General features: G+C 43.3%; 1 protein-coding gene across 5 annotated transcripts in view; it reads left to right on the top strand.

Annotated features, from left to right (window-relative positions):
• EZH2 (enhancer of zeste 2 polycomb repressive complex 2 subunit) overlaps positions 1-18,915 on the top strand; it is an 85,601-nt gene that overhangs the window by 13,190 nt on the left and 53,496 nt on the right. For all 5 annotated transcript variants that reach the window (XM_088474270.1, XM_088474268.1, XM_088474269.1 and 2 more), the window contains exons 2-4: positions 7,778-7,901; positions 10,383-10,511; positions 12,027-12,143. In XM_088474270.1, coding sequence (XP_088330396.1) covers positions 7,785-7,901; positions 10,383-10,511; positions 12,027-12,143 — 363 coding nt within the window. In that variant the 5' untranslated portion in view covers positions 7,778-7,784. The remainder of the gene's footprint in view (positions 1-7,777; positions 7,902-10,382; positions 10,512-12,026; positions 12,144-18,915) is intronic.

Below are 18,915 nucleotides of genomic sequence, written 5' to 3'. Positions count from 1 at the left end.
TAACGCAGGGGTTCCCAACCACGGTCTTCAAAACACACTAACAGTCCAGGTTTAAAGGATAGCCATACTTGAGCACAAGTGACTTAATTAGTACCTCCGTTATTTTGATTTAACCATCTGTGCACAATCATGGATATCACTAAAACCAGGACTGTTAGTGTGCCTTGAGAACCGAGGTTAAGAATCACTGCTTTAAGGGGTATGTTTACTAACCAGTGGTCATCAGCGTCTTTGACCGATTATATTTTTAAACGGCAATAGAAATAAATGCTAAGCAAGAGTGATGATCAGCTTCACTGACACACTGGTTAGTAAATATACCCCTAAATCTAAGTTGAAAAATAATGATTTTTCCATATCTATTTGATGTGTCATAAGAAGCAGTTGTGCAATGTACTTAACACACAGCATTCCTATCTCATGGCGCTTTCATTGAGATTATGCTGTTTTTTGTCTTGACAAAGGTCATAAATATGACTAAAATGTCAACCACCTGTATACTATACTGTTAATAAAAATATTTTTCTATCAAGAAGACTAGTGAGAACTGTCATTTAAAAAGGATTATGTAGTCGGTAGCCTGATTTCATCTTCAGTAATCTACCTGGAATAGTACCACAGCAGCTGCAATGGAATGTGAGTGCATTATATCTGAATGTAAATCATAGCGTACCAAGTATAACAGATACAATTTATTACTAGATAGAAAATTTTATGGGAGATCAGGGTGCAATATTTAATTGTTTTGGGCACCCATGAATGTCACGCCCAAATAGACAGGGTATAGCCACGTAAAACTGCTAAACCTGTCTTAAATCCTGCTTTTGATGCCCAAACACACGTTTGGATGCCGACTTATCGCATATTTCTGCTCTCCTGCCCGGGGGCTGCAAGCAGAAATGTGTGCTCCCGCACACAATTTAATTTCTTTGTCGGGCGTCTAGCACCATCAGCCGCGGGCGAAAACAATTGAATCGCCCCCTATATTTTTTTCTCTTTAGCGTGAGTGTCCTCCAGGTGCTCTGGTTTTCTCCCATACTCCAAAAACTTGCAGGTAGGTTTAGTGTGTGTTCCTGTGGTAGGGATTGTACATTGTAAGTTACATTAGGGCAAAGACTTATGACAAAATAATGTGATGCTATATAAATAACTTCATAAAAAAAAGAAAAACATAGTAGGGAAAAAAACATACTACAGGGAGTTTGGAAAGTCCCTCTACAGCAGTGTTTCCCAACCTCGGTCCTCAAGGCACACTAGCAGTCCAGGTTTTAGTGCTATCCATGATTGAGCATAGATGATTAAATCAAAATAACTAAGGTACTAATTAACACACCTGTGCTCAAGTATGGTTATCCTTAAAATCAAAATCTGGACTGTTAGTGTGCCTTGATGACCGTGGTTTGGAACCCCTGCTCTACAGTCACTGTTTAAGTTTGTGACAATCCAAAATTTAAATGGAGAAACCATACCAACCGCCAGTGAGTCCCGTCTGGCGATGTTTGACAGCGTTTGGGATGGCAGTTGGTGACGCTCCCCTATTTGAATTTTCAGCCCCACCTCTAAAGCTGCCACTGTCCGTCACACTTAGCACACTCCCTCCAAACTCCCTGTACTACTATACTAGTATTATAAGGAGACCTTGACATTAAATTACATTAAAGTCTAGTCCTTAAAATTGAAAATGGCATTACTTTAATTATAAGCTGAGAATTGTTTACACCTACACTGGTTAAACAAAACATTTAATTTATACACATTTACACTATTATGGGAATCCAAGGACGAGTACGTGGGAAAGAAACTAATTCCATTTAATTAGAATTACCTTGTTTTTATTTGAATATCTCTTTTGCAGCCAGAACTGTTAACAAGTGTTCGCAGCCAAAAAGTCTTATGATTATTCAATGCAGATATATTTTGTAATCAGTGATGAATAACCCATGAATCTATAAAGTTTTGTGTGCTTCATCCATCTTCTGATTATAATCTACTTTCACTGGTTAGGTGCAGTCCTCCTGACGATTAGAGACTTTTTTTGAGCGTTACACTGGTGAATATTCTAATTACATTAATTGTATAGGGAATCTGCCAGTTCCCTTTAGGCCTGGGTGAGGCATATCTTTTTGTGCCACAGACAAGTCACAGATCCATTTAAGGCAGGCGTCTATGCAAACAAGGCATTGAAGCGAAATCTTTCAAACAGAGCTTACATGATTTCCCTGGTCTGCCATTGTGCCTACCAAAAATAGAAGCATAACGACAGTAACAATCTGAAACTTATAATGATGGCATACAAGTAAGAACAGAAAAATAACCAGACCCCTCCATAAGTGGAAGTGTTTAAAGAAAATAATGTATAAAATAATTTGGAGGTCATTTTAGCACATTCAAAATAGAAATTCCACATGTAGCTTGCAGTTTGAGGAAATGAAGCTAATATATGTATGTGTATATGTGTTCACTCTAGGTCCGGCGGCAGGCAGGGCGCTGGACCTAGAGCAAGGATATTTCTGCGCGCGCCCGAAAAGGGGGTGTGTATGACGTGTAATCTTTTAGTCACTCTTGGGGGCGTGCCCGGCACTTAAGGACATGCGGAGCAGCCCCCAAGTGCTGTGGTCACTCTGAATGGATGCCAGGCGCATGCACCTGGCATCCATTCACCGGTGATGACCGCTGCTCTGCCGTTGCCCTATCCGTGGGACACTGCGGCCCATGGGTGGAGGACAGATCCCGCAAGCTGTTTTAGCGGGGCGCCGCGCTGGAGGGCAGGGTGCTTTCTGCCCGTCAGAAATAGGGCAGGGTGCAGCGCCCCGCTGAAAGCCTAGCGGGTACGTGTGTGTGTGTGTGTATATATATATATATATATATATATATATATATACACACACGACAGGCTCAATCCACGGCACTCGACCATCTGGGGTGCCCTTGGTATGTGACCACACCATCTACATAAAAAATATCATACAAACTCGGCACTCACATGCTTTTCAAACTGCAACTCCTTTGAACATAGGGAATGTTGGTTCCAAAATATTGCAATAATTTGTTAAGCTGGCCACCGCTTCACGGTCATTCCCATCTAGCCAGTCCCTACACTGATTCTCAGATAAATGAACTTGATCTGCCTTCTTGGCCTCAAGCTTGCATACATTTTAAACAGAAAACTGGGTCCCGCCTTAAAGAGACAGGACCACACCCAGGGCTATCAGTTAATAAGCACCTGGAAAAAGAAAAAAGTTTGTCTTACATTTGAAAAACAGGGTGCCCTAGCAAGTGTGACCACAAAATTTAAATAAACGACAGGCTCAATCCACGGCACTCGACCATCTGGGGTGCCCTTGGTATGTGACCACACCATCTACATAAAAAATATCATACAAACTCGGCACTCACATGCTTTTCAAACTGCATACTCACTCTCTCTCTGAAGTGCCAAAAGTCATGGGATAGATTGCCTAGTATCGTGTAGGAACCCTCTAGCCCAGAGAAATGCTCCAACTCGACATGGCATCGATTCCACAAGTGGACGGAAGACCTCTGGAGAGATGTTTACCCATGCCATCTGGACAGCTTCCCTGATATTTGTAGGTGTAAGATCTTGGGTGCGAATGGATCTCTCAACCACATCCGACCAATTTTTGATTAGGTTCAAGTTAGTTGAACGTGGTGGCCACAGCATTCATCAGAATTCTCCTCGAACCAGTTCTGGACAATTTGGGACCAATGACATGGTGCTCCTGCTGGAATATTCCATCATTGTTGGGGGTACGAAGGGCTGCAAATGGTCATCAAGCAATGCAACATAGCGTTTACCGGTCAATGACTTGTTCAGACGGACCAGCGGACCCAGGGTCTCATTCAGATCCGCTTGCAAGCGGGTCGATGTAGAGACCCCATGCACGCGCAGCGGACGCACGCCCCGGAGCGAGAGAGAAATTCTGTCGCTCCGGGGCTTACTACAAAAGGGACGGCTGTCGATGGCGATCGACAGCTCGCACCGTTTTGTAGGCGGGAGGTGGCTTGCCAAACGGAGACGTTCCCGGCGGAACGCCTGCCGTTTGGGGGCGGCCCCACTGACCTCTCGAGTGATGTCAGTGGTGAGCTTCCGGCTCTAATAGAGCCGAAAGTTCACTGCGGCTTGCGGCAGACGAGACCCTACCACAAGGGTCTCGTCGCAAGCCCCGATGGTCTCGCGACCATCAACCTGGCCACTCGCTAAAGCTGTGGGTGGTCACCCACAGGAAGCGAGCGGCCAGGAGGCCGGCTCATTTTAGAGATGCGGCCGCCCTCATTCAGAGCAAGCGCTCACATTTTGCGAGCAGCTCTGAATGAGGTCCCCAATCCATGCCTTGTGAACACATCCCACACCATTATGGACACACCACCAGCCTGCACGGTGCCTTGTTGACAACTGGGGTCCATAGCCTCATGGGGTCTGCACCACACCCGATCCCTACCATCAGCCTGAAACAACTGTAACTCATCAGACCACGCCACATGTTGAGAGTCCTCCAGGGTCCAGTAATCAATGTCACGAGCCCAGGTGAGGCGCTATGTCCAGTGTTATAATGTTAACAGGGACACTCTGGTGGGTCTTCTGCTCCCATATCCCATGGAAGTGATGCCACCTACCATAACCTTTTACATACTGCTATCCCATGACTTTTGGCACTTCAGTGATATACAGTAGTGTGCAAAAGTTTTAGGCAGGTGTGGAAAAAATGCTGCAAAATAAGAATGCTTTAAAAAATAGAAGTATTAATAGTTTATATTTATCTATTAATAAAATGCAAAATGAATGAACAGAAGAGAAATCTAAATCAAATCAATATTTGATGTGACTACCCTTTGCCTTCAAAACCACATCAATTCTTCTAGGTACGCTTGTATAAAGTCAGGGATTTTGTAGGTATGTTGTCTATTTTTGAAAGCATTGTTATTTTGCTGTATTTTTGACCACACCTGCGTGTCTCTCCCTCTCTCTCTTTGTGTGTGTATGTGTGTGTGTGTGTGTATGTGTATATATATATATATATATATATATATTTAATCTATATATAATACACATGCACACTCATCCTGCTCTGAGCTGGTAAAGGTAAGTATATAGTGGGGCAGAGCAGCAGATGGATGAGGTGTGTGTGCAGTGGAAGCCAGGGTGCACGGGCCCAATAAACTAGCTTGTATATAGATGGATATAACATTTTCAGATAAATAGTTATAAAGTTTTTTCTTGTGCATATAAAAGAATAACAGTACAAAACACAGGAAAAGGAATAAAATAAAAAGCCGGACGTCGGCAACCAAGTGTCAGATGCCGTTTGGGAGTTAGGCATAAATGATAGTATAAGTAAGGGAAGGAGAAGCACGTGAGGGAAGGGGGCCCTGCTTGTGGGAGCTAACATTCTAAAGGAGAAGGACAGACAGAGGTGACACAGATGGGGTAGATAATGAAGGCGAAAGGAACATTGTGCAATGGGTTAGGATGAGAACTGGAAAGTTTTGAGATATTAGTTCATCGTTCATCTACCTCTATAACAAAAATTGCATTTTATTTTTATTTGTGTTATTTACATGAGACGTATAACATAAAGTTGTTGCACCTTCATTTTTGTCTGTTTCATTATAACGTCTAAATACATCCAGCTAAAAATGCAGCTTTTATGGGTCTGTCTCGCCATCCTAATAGTGAATACTTTTGTCCCAGCTGCTGGAAGCTATGCCATGTTCCTGAGTGGGTGCTTCTCACATGCTAGAGACACCTCGAAAGAGGTGCAGCCATGCCTAACAGGCTGTGGCCACACTCCCACCAGGGGGAACCCCTGGGAAGTTGCTGTACCGGGGCCCAGGATTTCTCTTGGCATCCCTGAAGGTGACAGGCAGAGACAGTAGGGAGTGGAGCTTAGTGGTGGGGTAGAAGGGCCATGGAGGGAGGGAGGTGGTTGAGAATGGAGGAACAGGAAAGGTGGGGGAGAGAAGCAGAGGATTGGAAGGGAGACTGAGGAGGAGAGCAAGGGGGAACAGCAAGTTGATTTAGGCGGTGGAAAAAGTAGGTAAAGTAAAGGATTATGTAGACACTGAATAAGAGGGGGTGGTTGAAGTAAAGGTGTTCATGGTGTGGATGAGGGAATAAGGGGGATTAAAACTGGAGTGGAGGCTGTGTGATCTAGAGACACTGTAGTTAAATGTTCAAAAATACAGGTAAAAGAACAGTGCCGCTGAATGTATGAGCACAGCTACAAAAGTGAAATATGAAGAGAAGTGTTTGAGAAGTAGTCGGTGCAGGAATTAGTTACTAAAATAAATCATGTTTAAAGTGGGTAGATATAAAGCCATGGAAAAAGGCAATACAAACAGTATCTTCAGTATTATGAAGGCACAATTACATTGTACAGAACTGGTTTAGTCAATCCATAAGCAGCAAGCAGAGTGAGAAGTACTTGCAATGTCCAAGCAGAGAGCGCAGTAAGGAGTTTCCTGGATATGCATACAGCAGGCGAGAGTGTGGAATTGAGGCTGGAGTTATTGGGAGGAGAAGAGTAGTTGAGGGCTTTGTAGGTGAGTGAAAGGAGTATAAACTTGAATCAGGTAGGAGGAGTAGAGGTGGAGCTTTGAGAGAGGAAAATGAAATGGGCAGCAATGTTGAGGCTAGACTGGAGAAGAGTAAATTAGTTATCTAGGTGGGATAAAATCAGGATGCGAAAGAGGTCTAAGTGGCTTCCAGGGTGAGTGGTCCTGATGCTGGAGATATGTGAAACCATGGCTAATTTGTACAAATGGGAGGAAAATAATCTCTTACACAAAGCTATTGACTCCAATAGATTGTGAGTCACTATAGCGTTGACTAAATAGGATGTAAGTGTACCACATGTACACAGGGCAGAAGTGAAGATAAAGGTTAGAATATCAAGAGGTCAGGTCACTGATAAGTCACAGCTCACATCACCATCACAAATGGCACCCACAGTAGAACAGTCCAGGAAAAATAAATGCCAGGTTGTAGACTTCTTTGATAAAACTATATACATGTGACATTTATTAATCCTCTACAATCAGCTTCTTTATGTTCCATGCACTGAGTAACACAGACTTTGAAATACAGATTTTGAGTGAATTGTTGAAATTCTAAATTTCCTCAAATCTATTTGCCCATCTCTACTCACAGTTGCTAATGCTGTAACATGAGAATAGTGACCAAAGCCAGTGCCAATTGTCTATGGTTAAGCAGTGACTGCCTCTGTCTTTATCCTGGAGACATAAATGTGTTAAATTGGAAGGCGAATGAATGCCGGACAAATGTTTTTATGTGAAAAAAAATAGACAAAATAACAGAAGTTGGTTAGTATATTAAAAAAAAATTGTGTAAAATTGAAACAATACTCTCTCTATTCAGTAAATACCATGCATTTCCTAAACACACATTGATCCCGTATATTGTATTAGACAATTCGGCATCCTGACATTAATTTGCTCTTTTTACAATTTTGACAGAGCTATAAGTTTTCACTTTAGTTCCCGATGCACTTAAGACTGTATGCATTCCATTTGTTAAAAGATCCATATGACGTTTGGTCCCATTTGTGTCATGTTGCAACAAAAGATGTATTTATTATATAAAATGATCTTATACATGATCATGCTTCACTGTTTTTAAATTAACAGTTGTATAAGCTGTAGGATTTCATGTCATAAGCCTTTTCTGCTGGCATCATGTGTATGTAATATACTTTCTAGTGCTGGAAACCTAAATGTAATATTTTCTTTATCTCTGTAGGATAATCATGGGCCAGACAGGCAAGAAATCTGAGAAGGGGCCAGTGTGCTGGAGGAAGCGGGTGAAATCTGAGTATATGCGCTTACGGCAACTCAAGCGGTTCAGACGAGCGGATGAAGTAAAGGTACTTGATAAGCACAAGGATGGGCTAGTCTGAGGGATTTTGTCTGTATAAAATTTCATTACAACATATTGCTCATTGACCTACCTACTGCCAAAGGGACTAGCATTATATTTCACTGCAATTCAGCTGAATTGACAGTGCTGTAAAGCTCCTTGCACCTGTTTAACTTTACTTAAATGGGACATAAATGAGATTCATAATCAGAGTTTTAAGTGTGCCTGTTTATCTGGAAATATTTTGTAGCCAACTTTCAATAGATCTACACATGTATAATTCTGTATACACTGGTGTAAGTGAATAGATGTTTAATTTCCTTCTTTTCATAAACGTCTTATTTTGCTTCAGCACTAAATCCAATGTAAAGGGCTACAAAACCTAAAATACAAATGTAACAAAAATAAAATGTTTTTTAAAACATGTTGCATAAAATGTTTCTGTAGTACTGTATCTGTATTGTTTACTTCACTGCAAACTGTTGTCACTTCCATGACCCTGATGTGCTTGAAAGGACAGTAGCCTGCAGCAGGCCTACTGTTGGAAACTGTGATGTGCATTAAGTAAAAGTGACCCCCTGAAGACTAACACACACAAGTTTTTCCTGAGTACTTTTACTTTAACATAATAAATTTAAATGTGGATAGATATTGTTTATAAATGACGTATTTTAGGCTTATGGTTTCTCTGCAGTCATTTTGAAGAGACTTTCTAAATTAAATATGACAACTTAGCGTTCCCGCTAGGCTGATTCAGCGGGGCACCGCACCCTGCCCTATTTCTGAAGGGCAAAAAGCACTTTGCCCTCCAGTGCAGCGCCCCGCTGAAACAGCCTGCGGGTTTTGGCCTCCACCCGTGGGCTGCAGTGTCCCGTGGGTGGGGAAACCGGCAGAGCAGCGGTCACCGCTGGGGAATGGATGCCGGGCTCATGTGCCCAGCATCCATTCACAGTCAGCGGGGCTGCTTGGCATGTCCGTAAGTGCCGGGCACGCCACCTAGAGTAGCGAAAAGGGGACGCGTCATAAAGACAAGCCCCTTTTCCATTGACCACGCCCCCTTTTTAAGTGTGCAGAAGTGCTCTTGCTCTAGGTCCGGTGCCCTGTCTGCCGTTGGACCTAGGGTGAACACTAACAACTAGTCCCCTCTGTTACACAATAATAATACTTTGGTGCCCCCTCCCATTTGCTGTATTTAGATGTGTATTTTGCCAGTAATATTTTGGCCCTGGGTATTGCTTAATATAGTGAATAGTAATGATTCAGGATAAAGGCTCCCAGGAAGAGTCCTATTATTGGTAAATGGAATAAATTATTTCTTTTAAGTGGAAAGCCCCTTTTTAATTGACCATAGTATTGTTTTCTCCTTTTAAATTGTGTACTTAGAGTAAGACCAGGGGAGAACATAGTCCAACAAATCAGATGAGTTAGGTGAGGAGTACAATATTACCCTCACCATGCACTGTAATGAACTTTACATAAGCAATTATAGGGTCTATGTACTAAGCCTTGGAGAGAGATAAACCAATCCGGTCCTACAGGTGGGTACACATTACAGTAGACGATCTGTCGCAAGATCCGGTGGATTGGACCGACATATCGTCCACATCTGCAAATGTGCAGGTCGTCCATCGGGGTCGTTCCGTTGGCCTGCATGTAGGGCCGAGTGAATGATCCAGCTGCTGACACACGATTCATCGGCACCAGATTGTGTAATGTGCATCGGCTGCCCGATATGTCGGTCCGTAGGGCAACGCATCACTGGGTACACACATCGGTAAGTGTGTACCCAGCTTAACTGTAAGTTTACAGGCTGTGTTTCAAAAATGACAGAAGCTGATTGGTTTGTCTCCGTTTACTTTATCTCTCTCCAAGGCTTAGTACATAGACCACTATGTGTCATGACCACTACTTTCATGTATATAGCAAAGAAGTGTTGTGTTTCATCATGGAGAGGGCACTGAAATAAAAAAAAAATCATCTTTATAATGCTGGGGTGTGAAGTTGCTAAACCTTCCATATAACATCTGTACAATTGATTCCCTGCTCTTGGCTATAGGAACTCATGACAGATGTGCTTTTACCTTACCAGGGGACACAATCGTGAAGTTTACATCAAAATGTGGACATTGGTAAAATGTCAACATCATAAATGTTGACAGCAGGAAAAAGTTGATATACGGCTAGCTTGTTTTACACAGATGGATAGAAAAGTGGAGCAAGACTATTCAACAAGACCTCTTAACAAATAATAATTGTACAAATCATAATGTAATGATAAATACTGTACATTCCTCCTGAAATGTCAAATTCCTTCTTACGTTTACTCGTGGAATGCACATCGTAGTTCAATATAATTTATTTGGATTACTTAAATTGCATTATTACAAAAGTTTATTGAAGTGATATTTAATAGTAATTAGAATGTTCCATAGGAGACGAGTAGTACTAAATAGGTCATGTCTGACATGTTATATTTCTGTATTTGCAGAGTATGTTTAATACAAATCGTCAAAAAATTCTGGAGCGTACTGAAATTTTAAACCAAGAATGGAAGCAACGAAGGATACAGCCTGTACACATTATGACCTCTGTCGGCTCTCTACGCGGAACGAGAGAAGTATGTGCCTTGGAACTAATAACTTTTTTCATTATAATAAATTGTTTAAAGGATACTTCTATATTTGTTTCTTTAATTTTAAAATGTAACTCCCATCTCCTTAACATATGGGGGTCTTTTGCTGAATAATTCAGATATATTCAAAGGAGGCAACATTTTAAAATACTCTACAAGTAGAGCTTTATAATAGCACTGCCCTCTGTCTCCAACATCACGTCGCTGTCACTGTCACTGTTTAGTCCAGCGCTACTCACAATACGGGTGCCGCCCTCTATGGTTTTTGTGGCCCCCTCAGTCAGTGCTGCGGGGTACTGATGGAGAAAGGGGTGAGGATGGGGGTGAGTCTAGTGGTGTGTCTGCTCTCTGGACTGGGGCAGCCTTGGCAGTTAGGTGGATGTGAAAGGCAGACTGTTGCCTACAGTTGTAAAATGGCCTGTGTAGCAGCTTACAGCCAGCAGCGTCAGTGCCGTGTTTCAGTTTAAAGCGAGAGAGGGAGGGTACAACGAACCTGTGCCCTTGGCTGCCTGCTAATAATGAAGAGGTAAATGCTTGCTGGAAATAGGGCCGGCAGGTGTGCCAATTTCCTCTGTAATTTCCAAATGACCTCATGTAGGGATCACTTTCTGTTGATATTTCATTGGCCCAAGCTTGACTTATTCTGGGATATCTGTGACCAGTTTGTTAAGAGAAGTCGATATCTAACAGAGAAACTTGTCAGCTTGGAGCAGATGTTATTAGCACAAATACCTTTTTTGGGTTGGGTACAGGATGCCGGCGCTCTGGATCCCGGCGGTCAGAATCCCAACACCGGCATCCTGGCAGGGTTAGGATACAGACACCTGTCTGTAAGTATCCTAACCTCCTCCCCTAGTGCCTAAATCTAACCACCACCCTAGTGCCTAAACCTAACCTGATCTCCCGTTTAAAGTGATGGGAGATGGGGGGCGATTTTCAATTATTTCTGGGCGTCTTTTCGCGAATGTCTTGCCCTAATAGACCAGGCTTAGCCACGTAAAAAGCTACAGGTTTGGGCGTCAATTGCTGCTCGCCATTTCAGGAGGGGGCGAGCAGAAATATGTGCACCCGCATCATTCGCGCCCGATCAGGGCAACAATTGGATTGCTTCATTGGGCACCCTATTAGTAACAGCCTAGGTGCAATCAATTGTACTACCTGTGTTAGATTACAGGTGAAAAATCTGGGTCATGGGGAACTTGAGGACATTCTGCAGACCCTTCAACATGACCCCTACCATCCTGCACTGCAGTAGTAAATGAGTTGGGAAGCTCAGATCCAGAGCATAGTTTGCTGGAGCAAAGTGGTCCTGTTAGATGGTCTGCGCCCTGAGAAATACAGGAGCCTAAAACTGTATATCTTTTTTTTTTTTTTTTTTTTTTTTTAATAAATTGTGACTTTTTTCAGTGTTTACTATGTTGCATGTTTTGTATTTGTTTATATACCTTTTTTTTGTTTAAAAATGTCTCTTATGGTGTTTTTCTTTAATATATATTTTAGTGCTCTGTGATCAGTGACTTGGATTTTCCAAAGCAAGTCATCCCTCTTAAAACACTGAATGCTGTAGCCTCTGTGCCTATCATGTACTCTTGGTCTCCTCTTCAGCAAAATTTTATGGTAAGTGATATACAGAATTATTAAGTGTCATTACCAAGTGTGGCCAATGCAGAGTCATACGCATTTCAAGCATATCATTTGTAATTAAAAGGGTATAAATTAGGCCATGTTCAATGGGGGGGCATGTTGATGGAATTACAGGCTATGCAGAGTTTGCCCAGAAGTGTAAATACGCTTATTATCCAACATCTCTTTTATACCAGGGTAGGGCTGGTGCTACTGCGCACTGATGATGACAACGAATTGGAAATATGCATTTATTTCCGTGCAGGAGCAATTAAGCTGACTTTTGTTAAACTCTGCTCCAACTCTTGTGAGTGTAATTTATAACTGGTCTTTATGTTTATACCTATTTTTCTCCTTCATCCACTAGGGTACACTGGAGTACAAGACACTGGGGGCATAGACGGTTGTAGAGTAGAGCCTGGCACTTTAAATAATTTAGAAGTGTGACTTGCTCCTCCCCTCTATGCCCCATAAGCCCCAGTTTAGAAAATGTGCCTGAGAGAGCCGGACCAAGTGGGCTGTCTCAAGCCCTTTAGTATTTTCTTTTTATTTTCCTTTTTCTTCACTGGAGGACAGGTAGACTGTAGCTGTGACTGTCTACCTGCAAAGAGGGAGCGTACCGCCACGGCTACTGCAGCCTGTGTCCGGTCACCCTATGGAGGGGGCCCCCCTTCTCAATAGCACTGCTATGAGGAGTTTATTTTTTTTAAAGGAGTCCACTGACTCAGCGGGGCCCGCCACAGCTGAAACCGACTCGTGTCCGGGTCCCCTGCAGCCCCCCTCCCTGCCCAGCACTCTGGCCGCAGCAGCATGTAGTAAGTATGTACACCTCTCCTCATCAGCAGGAGATGTGTTTTTCATTAGCTGGGCAAGTGACAGCGGGGCTCCCCGGCCAGGCAATCTCCCCACGGGTGCTCTATGCACAGCAGCTTGGCGCGGCTCTCTGTATTTACACTGCTGCACGAAGTGCATACAGCCGGCAGTGTCTCTCCTGGCCAGACTTCCTGCGGGCGCGCTCTGCACAGGGCTTAGTGACAGCCACTATTAAAACAGTCCCCGCTGTACAGCGCCCTCCCCCGCACTTAGAACCTTATTCAGAGTCAGTCGCGAGCGCCGATGCGCTCATAACCGACTCGATGGTTAGGCCTGCGTACGCGCAGCGGTCGCACTGCGCGTGCGCAAGCCCCGGAGCGACAGAGAAACTCTGTAGCTCCGGAGCACGCTACCAAAGGGGCGGCTGTCGATGTTGATTGACAGCTAGCCCCGTTCGGTAGGCGGGCCGGGGTGGGTGGTTTCCAAAACGGAGGCGTTCCTTTACGAACGCCTACCATTTTGTGGGCGGCCGCACTGACATCATCAGTGATGTCAGTGGGGAGCTTCCTGCTCCATCAGAGCAGAAAGCTCCCTGGGGCTTACGAGTGCCCAGACCCAACCTTAGGGTCTGGTCGTAAGCCCCGATGGTCGCAATGGTGATCACCATCGCGACCATGAACCTGGTCGGTCGTTAAGCTGTGGGTGGTAACTGATTCAGTGCGACCACTTGCAACTAAGGAACGCCTCTGAATGAGGTCCTTAGTGCACTACGGGGGTTATTTAAAATGATCACCGCTGTAGCGGTTCTGACGGGTGGTTTAATTACCGCATTATGCGGTTCAAAGCTGCTTGTTTCAGCCGGCGCTTCTTCCGGCTACATGCAGGGCCCGGCGCAGTGCTGACTGATGAACGCCTAGTTGACTCACATCATGTAATGATGCAGCGCCATGTCTAATGCGTGCCTGTTACCAGGTATTATGGCGCTAGCATATCAGTAGCATATGTAAATTAAAAAAAAATAATTATATATATATATATATATATATATATATATATATATATATATATTAGAGCAGCACAGAAGGTGTAATGGTTAGCACTTTTAACTGTGTGTAGTATGTATATTCTCCCTGTGCTTGCATGGTTTTCCTCCCACAAATATTCAACTTATAGGTGTACCTATAATTCTACAGACATCACAACTATGTGTTTTGCTGTGGCTGCACATGCACTACAATTTGTAATGCATGGGGTACATTAGCTCAGTGAACAATAGATTAGGTGGTTTTATGGGACTACAGTCATATTTTATAACTTTACATTGTGTTCATCAAGATTTCCTATGACATAGGATTGCAAAAAAGCCCTGCTTCAGTAAGTTAACTTTTTACAATACAGGAGCGGTAGTGAATGGCTCCATTAGTAAGGTAACTCACTGAGAAGCCTAAGGTGCTAAGTTAAACTGTATTACATGTTGTATGTCTGTGTAACTGTATTATATGTTGTATGTCTGGGAACGTATATAAAGAACTGAACCTTTAGGTGCTGCACAGCTCAAGCTGTGCCTCACATCTTTTAGATCCTGGGCAATCGCATCACGGCCTTGGACAGTTCCTTTCTTGTCAGTTAATATACTTCTTGGGTGTAGGGGTGTGTGTGTATATATATGTATGTATGTATATATATATTCATTCATAATGATGATCTCGGGAGATCCCTTCTGGGTTTATGGGGTCTACTGGTCTATCCCTGCTTAGATTGTGAAAGATCTCTGTATGGGTACCCTTCACAGGTTAGTGTTGGTACTCCTTAGAATTGACTTGTCGCTGACTGAATGAGCAATCTCAACAAGATAAGTCTCTCAAGCAGTAGCCCCATGTAGGTTCCAACCAGAATATAGATAATCCGGGTTCTAATCCACCTTCAGAGATTAATGGGTTATTTTACAACAGACTACAGTTACAGCTTCTATATTGCAGGCCTGAGGGCAATTGTATTGTTTGTTTTCGATATCCCTCTCGTTTCTATCAACTGTTTAATGTCAGGGGTCATTGGTTGAGACCTAGAGTCACATATCTATAGATATATTTGAGCAGCAGAGTCTTGGTTAAGATCTTATGCTATGTTTCCTGTGATTCTGTCTCTTTAGCTAGTAAGTACATTCACAATACAAGGTGTTAGTGTATCGATGCTTGCACTATGTTCTCGTGGGTAAAGACAGTTGGCCCGTTTTTTTTCTAAGCACATAGAGGATTCTGGCAGACCGTCTTGTTGGATAATTATATTCTCTTTTTCTTTTTCTCCACCAACCACCCCCACTCCCCAGCAGTGATGATTCTTAGAGTGGGGTTCCAATGTATGACCTACACGTCCTCACTAACAATTCTGCTAGTTTTATACAGCATTTTCTACTGCAACTTCTCCACTGAAGTCCCAGCTGTAGAGCATTGGATCTTAGGCTACCTATGAACCTTACTGCTACTCTTCATACTGCCGAGGCTGGATGCTGAGAGAGGGTAAAGGTGAGTGAGATTCTACGATGCGACCAGGGGACTTCTAGTTGCTCACAGGTAAACGGACCCCACTAATGTTTCGGAAAAAGCTCCAGATAATACATACCTGACATTACACAGCCGTTATTCCTCCCTCCCGCACCCTAGCTGCAGTCCTAGGAATCATCTGGCCATGTATGGTACCTGTTCATGTCTCTTGGCTCTTCACCTTAGAGCTTTCCTAGCGTATAAGTCCATAGTTTCAAAACAGCTTGCTTGATCCCTCCTTCCCGGACTGATATGTCTGCCTCCACTGGTGGTGTTCGTATTTCCTTACCATCTTTTCCAGAGATGTCACGGATAGTTGTGAGCATTGTTGGCTCCAACACTCAGTTAGAGGACCTGGTTCCAGTCCTTTGATAAGTCCTATCCTTCTTTTGTCACGCTTCTTCTAGAAGCGTTTTTCCTCTCCTTGAGGGGATTGTCATTCTCTGGCAGGAATTGTTATATATTTCAGCTTCTGCCTGGTAGACGAACGGAAGTTCTCTCATAAGAGCATGAGGTAAGCTCGCAGTGCTGATTTGCCTTGACTGTTGCTTGTTTTCGGAGGTCTCTCCTAATTCATCTCAGGCTGGACAAGTGTTTAATGATGCTACCATTCTAGAAGCTGTTGGGTTCTGCTACATTCTGGGCTGCCACGCAGGAGGCCTTTCTGTGTTTGCCTGTTCGGTATCTGTTGATACTTTCATAATACAGATAGGTCTTCTTGGGACAGCTGCTGTTAATCCCTTATCTCCAGGGGCCCTAGCGGGTGTACTACAGTTAGTCCATGGTTTCTAGATAAGTACTCTCCGCCCTATCTAGTACACTTTCATGATTGTCCTCCTAGTGTTCCAGCCTTACTGCGTAGGGTGCTTCCCTATCTTTATTGTTCTGCAGCTGGCCGGTGTCTGTTTGTTGGCTTGCTCTTCTTCTGAAGAGTTCCTTAGGATTGTCCTCCTGGTGTGGCTGTTGCATCCAGGATTCCTAACTGCTAGGGTATCCCGGTTGTTTTTCCTACTTTGTTGTTTCCAGACGAGGTGAACGCTGCGCTCGCTGGAGGTATACGGTTGCGGTCTTATGCATTTGTTTCCGGAATGGGTTGTCCTGCTTCTGAGCCTCTGCATTGAGGGAACCAGCTACTAGATGGTTCGATTAGTCTTTCGCCCCTATACCCAGGTCGAACGACCGATTTGCACGTCAGGACCACTGCGGACCTCTGCTCACTCTCAGGATCTCCACTGGTTAGGGTCTTCTATGTTTTCACCCTTCCGTTGGTTAAAACCCCCTACTCAGGTGGACCTCAAGATTGATCCAGGTTGACTGTTCTGTCTTGGCTCTGGCCTTCATGTATACTCTCTTGCTAGAGAATTTTGTGGACAGGAAAAGCTCTGAATATTTAAAAATATATTATATTCTAATATATTGATGCCCGGCCGTGCTGGGATTTTTCTGTCAGCAGCTGTTGCATCTTCCTGTTTTTGGAATCTGGTTAGGTTTCTTGAGTGCTATTGCTTCTCTCCTCCTACAGATTCCTGATTGGTGCTTTCTGATAACAAAGCTCAGGATTGGTCTGTTCCAATTGAAAACATCCGCTGTTGACTAGAGTTGATGTTCTCTTGTGCTCCTCATTTCTTGCTTTTTTATTTTGCTCTCCTTATCGGGTTTATGGCGGTCCCTGTTGGTTTGGCCGCAGGATCAGCAGGTTTCTCAGCGCTTCCCACCCAGGAGATCGGCTTTGGGACGTCCCCAGTGTCTTGTACTCCAGTGTCCCCTAGTGGATGAAGAAGAAAACAGGATTTTGGTACTTACCGGTAAATCCATGTCTCCGATTCCATAGGGGACACTGGACGCCCACCCTGCTCTGCTTGCTTACCTGCCTTCTTGGTTTGGTTTGTTCTATTCTAGTTCTATTGTGGTTATCTGCATTATGTGGTTGTGTATATATGTGTTCCATACAGTGGGTTCCTCTGTTCTCCTTCAGTCAGCCTTATTCCTTTATATGGACTTCTCTTCGTTTTCCTGCTGTCCTCCGTCTCCTCTCGGGCTCAGTTTCTTAACTGGGGCTGATGAAGCATAAAGGGGGAGGAGCCAGTCACACTTTTAAATTATTTAAAGTGCCAGGCTCTAATCCACCACCGTATATACTCCAGTGTCCCCTATGGAACCGGAGAAATGGATTCACCGGTAAGTACCAAAATCCTGTTGTTTTTTGTAATGCAGATTACATTTTACATGATAATTGCGGGGAGTAAAAATTAGACTGCAGGGGGAAGATTAGGCACTAGAGGCAGGGGTAGGGAGTAGAGTTAGAGGGATAGAAGTAGAATACTTACTGGGAATGCTGAAGCAGCAGAGGTCTGGCCCGGAAGTGGTTGTTACATGACCGCTGGGACCTGGTAGATGTGCTGTAGCTGACAAGAGCAGGTAAATGACCGCTTGGCCACCTGGACCGATATGTTGACATTTAATCACTGTTTACATGGTGAATGTCAACAGTCAGCGTTGACATGCTCATATCGGCATGATAACTGTTGACATATCATACCTCACCTGATAAGTGTTTATTTATATTACATCAACTTCTACTTGTCGTTTTGTAGCCAGTTCTGTATTACTATACCCAAAATGGCAGTCATTTGTGCAGTTATACATATGGCCATTTATACATGAATACATACTGGGGGTAATTCAATTGCTTTCAGAGGTCACCGCTGTGCCCCACTGTGGTCGCTAGGTGTTGGATCGTTACAAGAGTATAATGACTTACACTAGGATATTCGAGCACTACACCACAAAAACCTACAATGAATCAGCAAACATGGACAAATCATTCCCAAGAGTTTGTAGTAAGTTATTTTTTACACATCCATATTTGAATAAAGGTTTCCCTACCACAAGTGAATTCTGTTGGTAAGTTTATGTGAACTCAGTTGTTTACAAGACGTTTTTTTAGTATTTCAACATCATGACCCTCAAAGTGGATGTTTATGGTTTTCTTCAAGAAACCGTCAAACACATAAATATACTGTACATAAAACAAAATGCCAAGTACATTTTAGAAAAAGGCAAACCATTCCCCCCCCACCATTATATTTGTAACGAAAGTATTGATATTAATTAAATCTGTAATGTTCTGTTAACAATGTAGGTAACTTTGCTTGTAAAGCCTAGCCTACACTAAAGAACTAATACTTTTCTCTCTCATTCACATGATCCCCATGAAATCTCCTCTTGTTGTTGTTGTTGTTGTTGTTAGTCAGTTTACTCACGCTTTTACAGTATGTGGGTATGGATTTAGCATTTATTATTGCAGGCAATGGGGGGAGACAGATAAAATCCTCCCTAAATTTGCTCATCGCTAGCAATGTGAGAGCATATAAAAAAAAAACTGTCATTCTAATTACAATTACTCAAATATG

Source organism: Taudactylus pleione, unplaced genomic scaffold, assembly GCF_031769625.1.
Source record: "Taudactylus pleione unplaced genomic scaffold, aTauple2 ptg000150l, whole genome shotgun sequence".
In the NCBI taxonomy this organism is placed as follows: Eukaryota; Metazoa; Chordata; class Amphibia; order Anura; family Myobatrachidae; genus Taudactylus; species Taudactylus pleione.
This window is presented reverse-complemented; position numbering and strand designations above follow the sequence as displayed.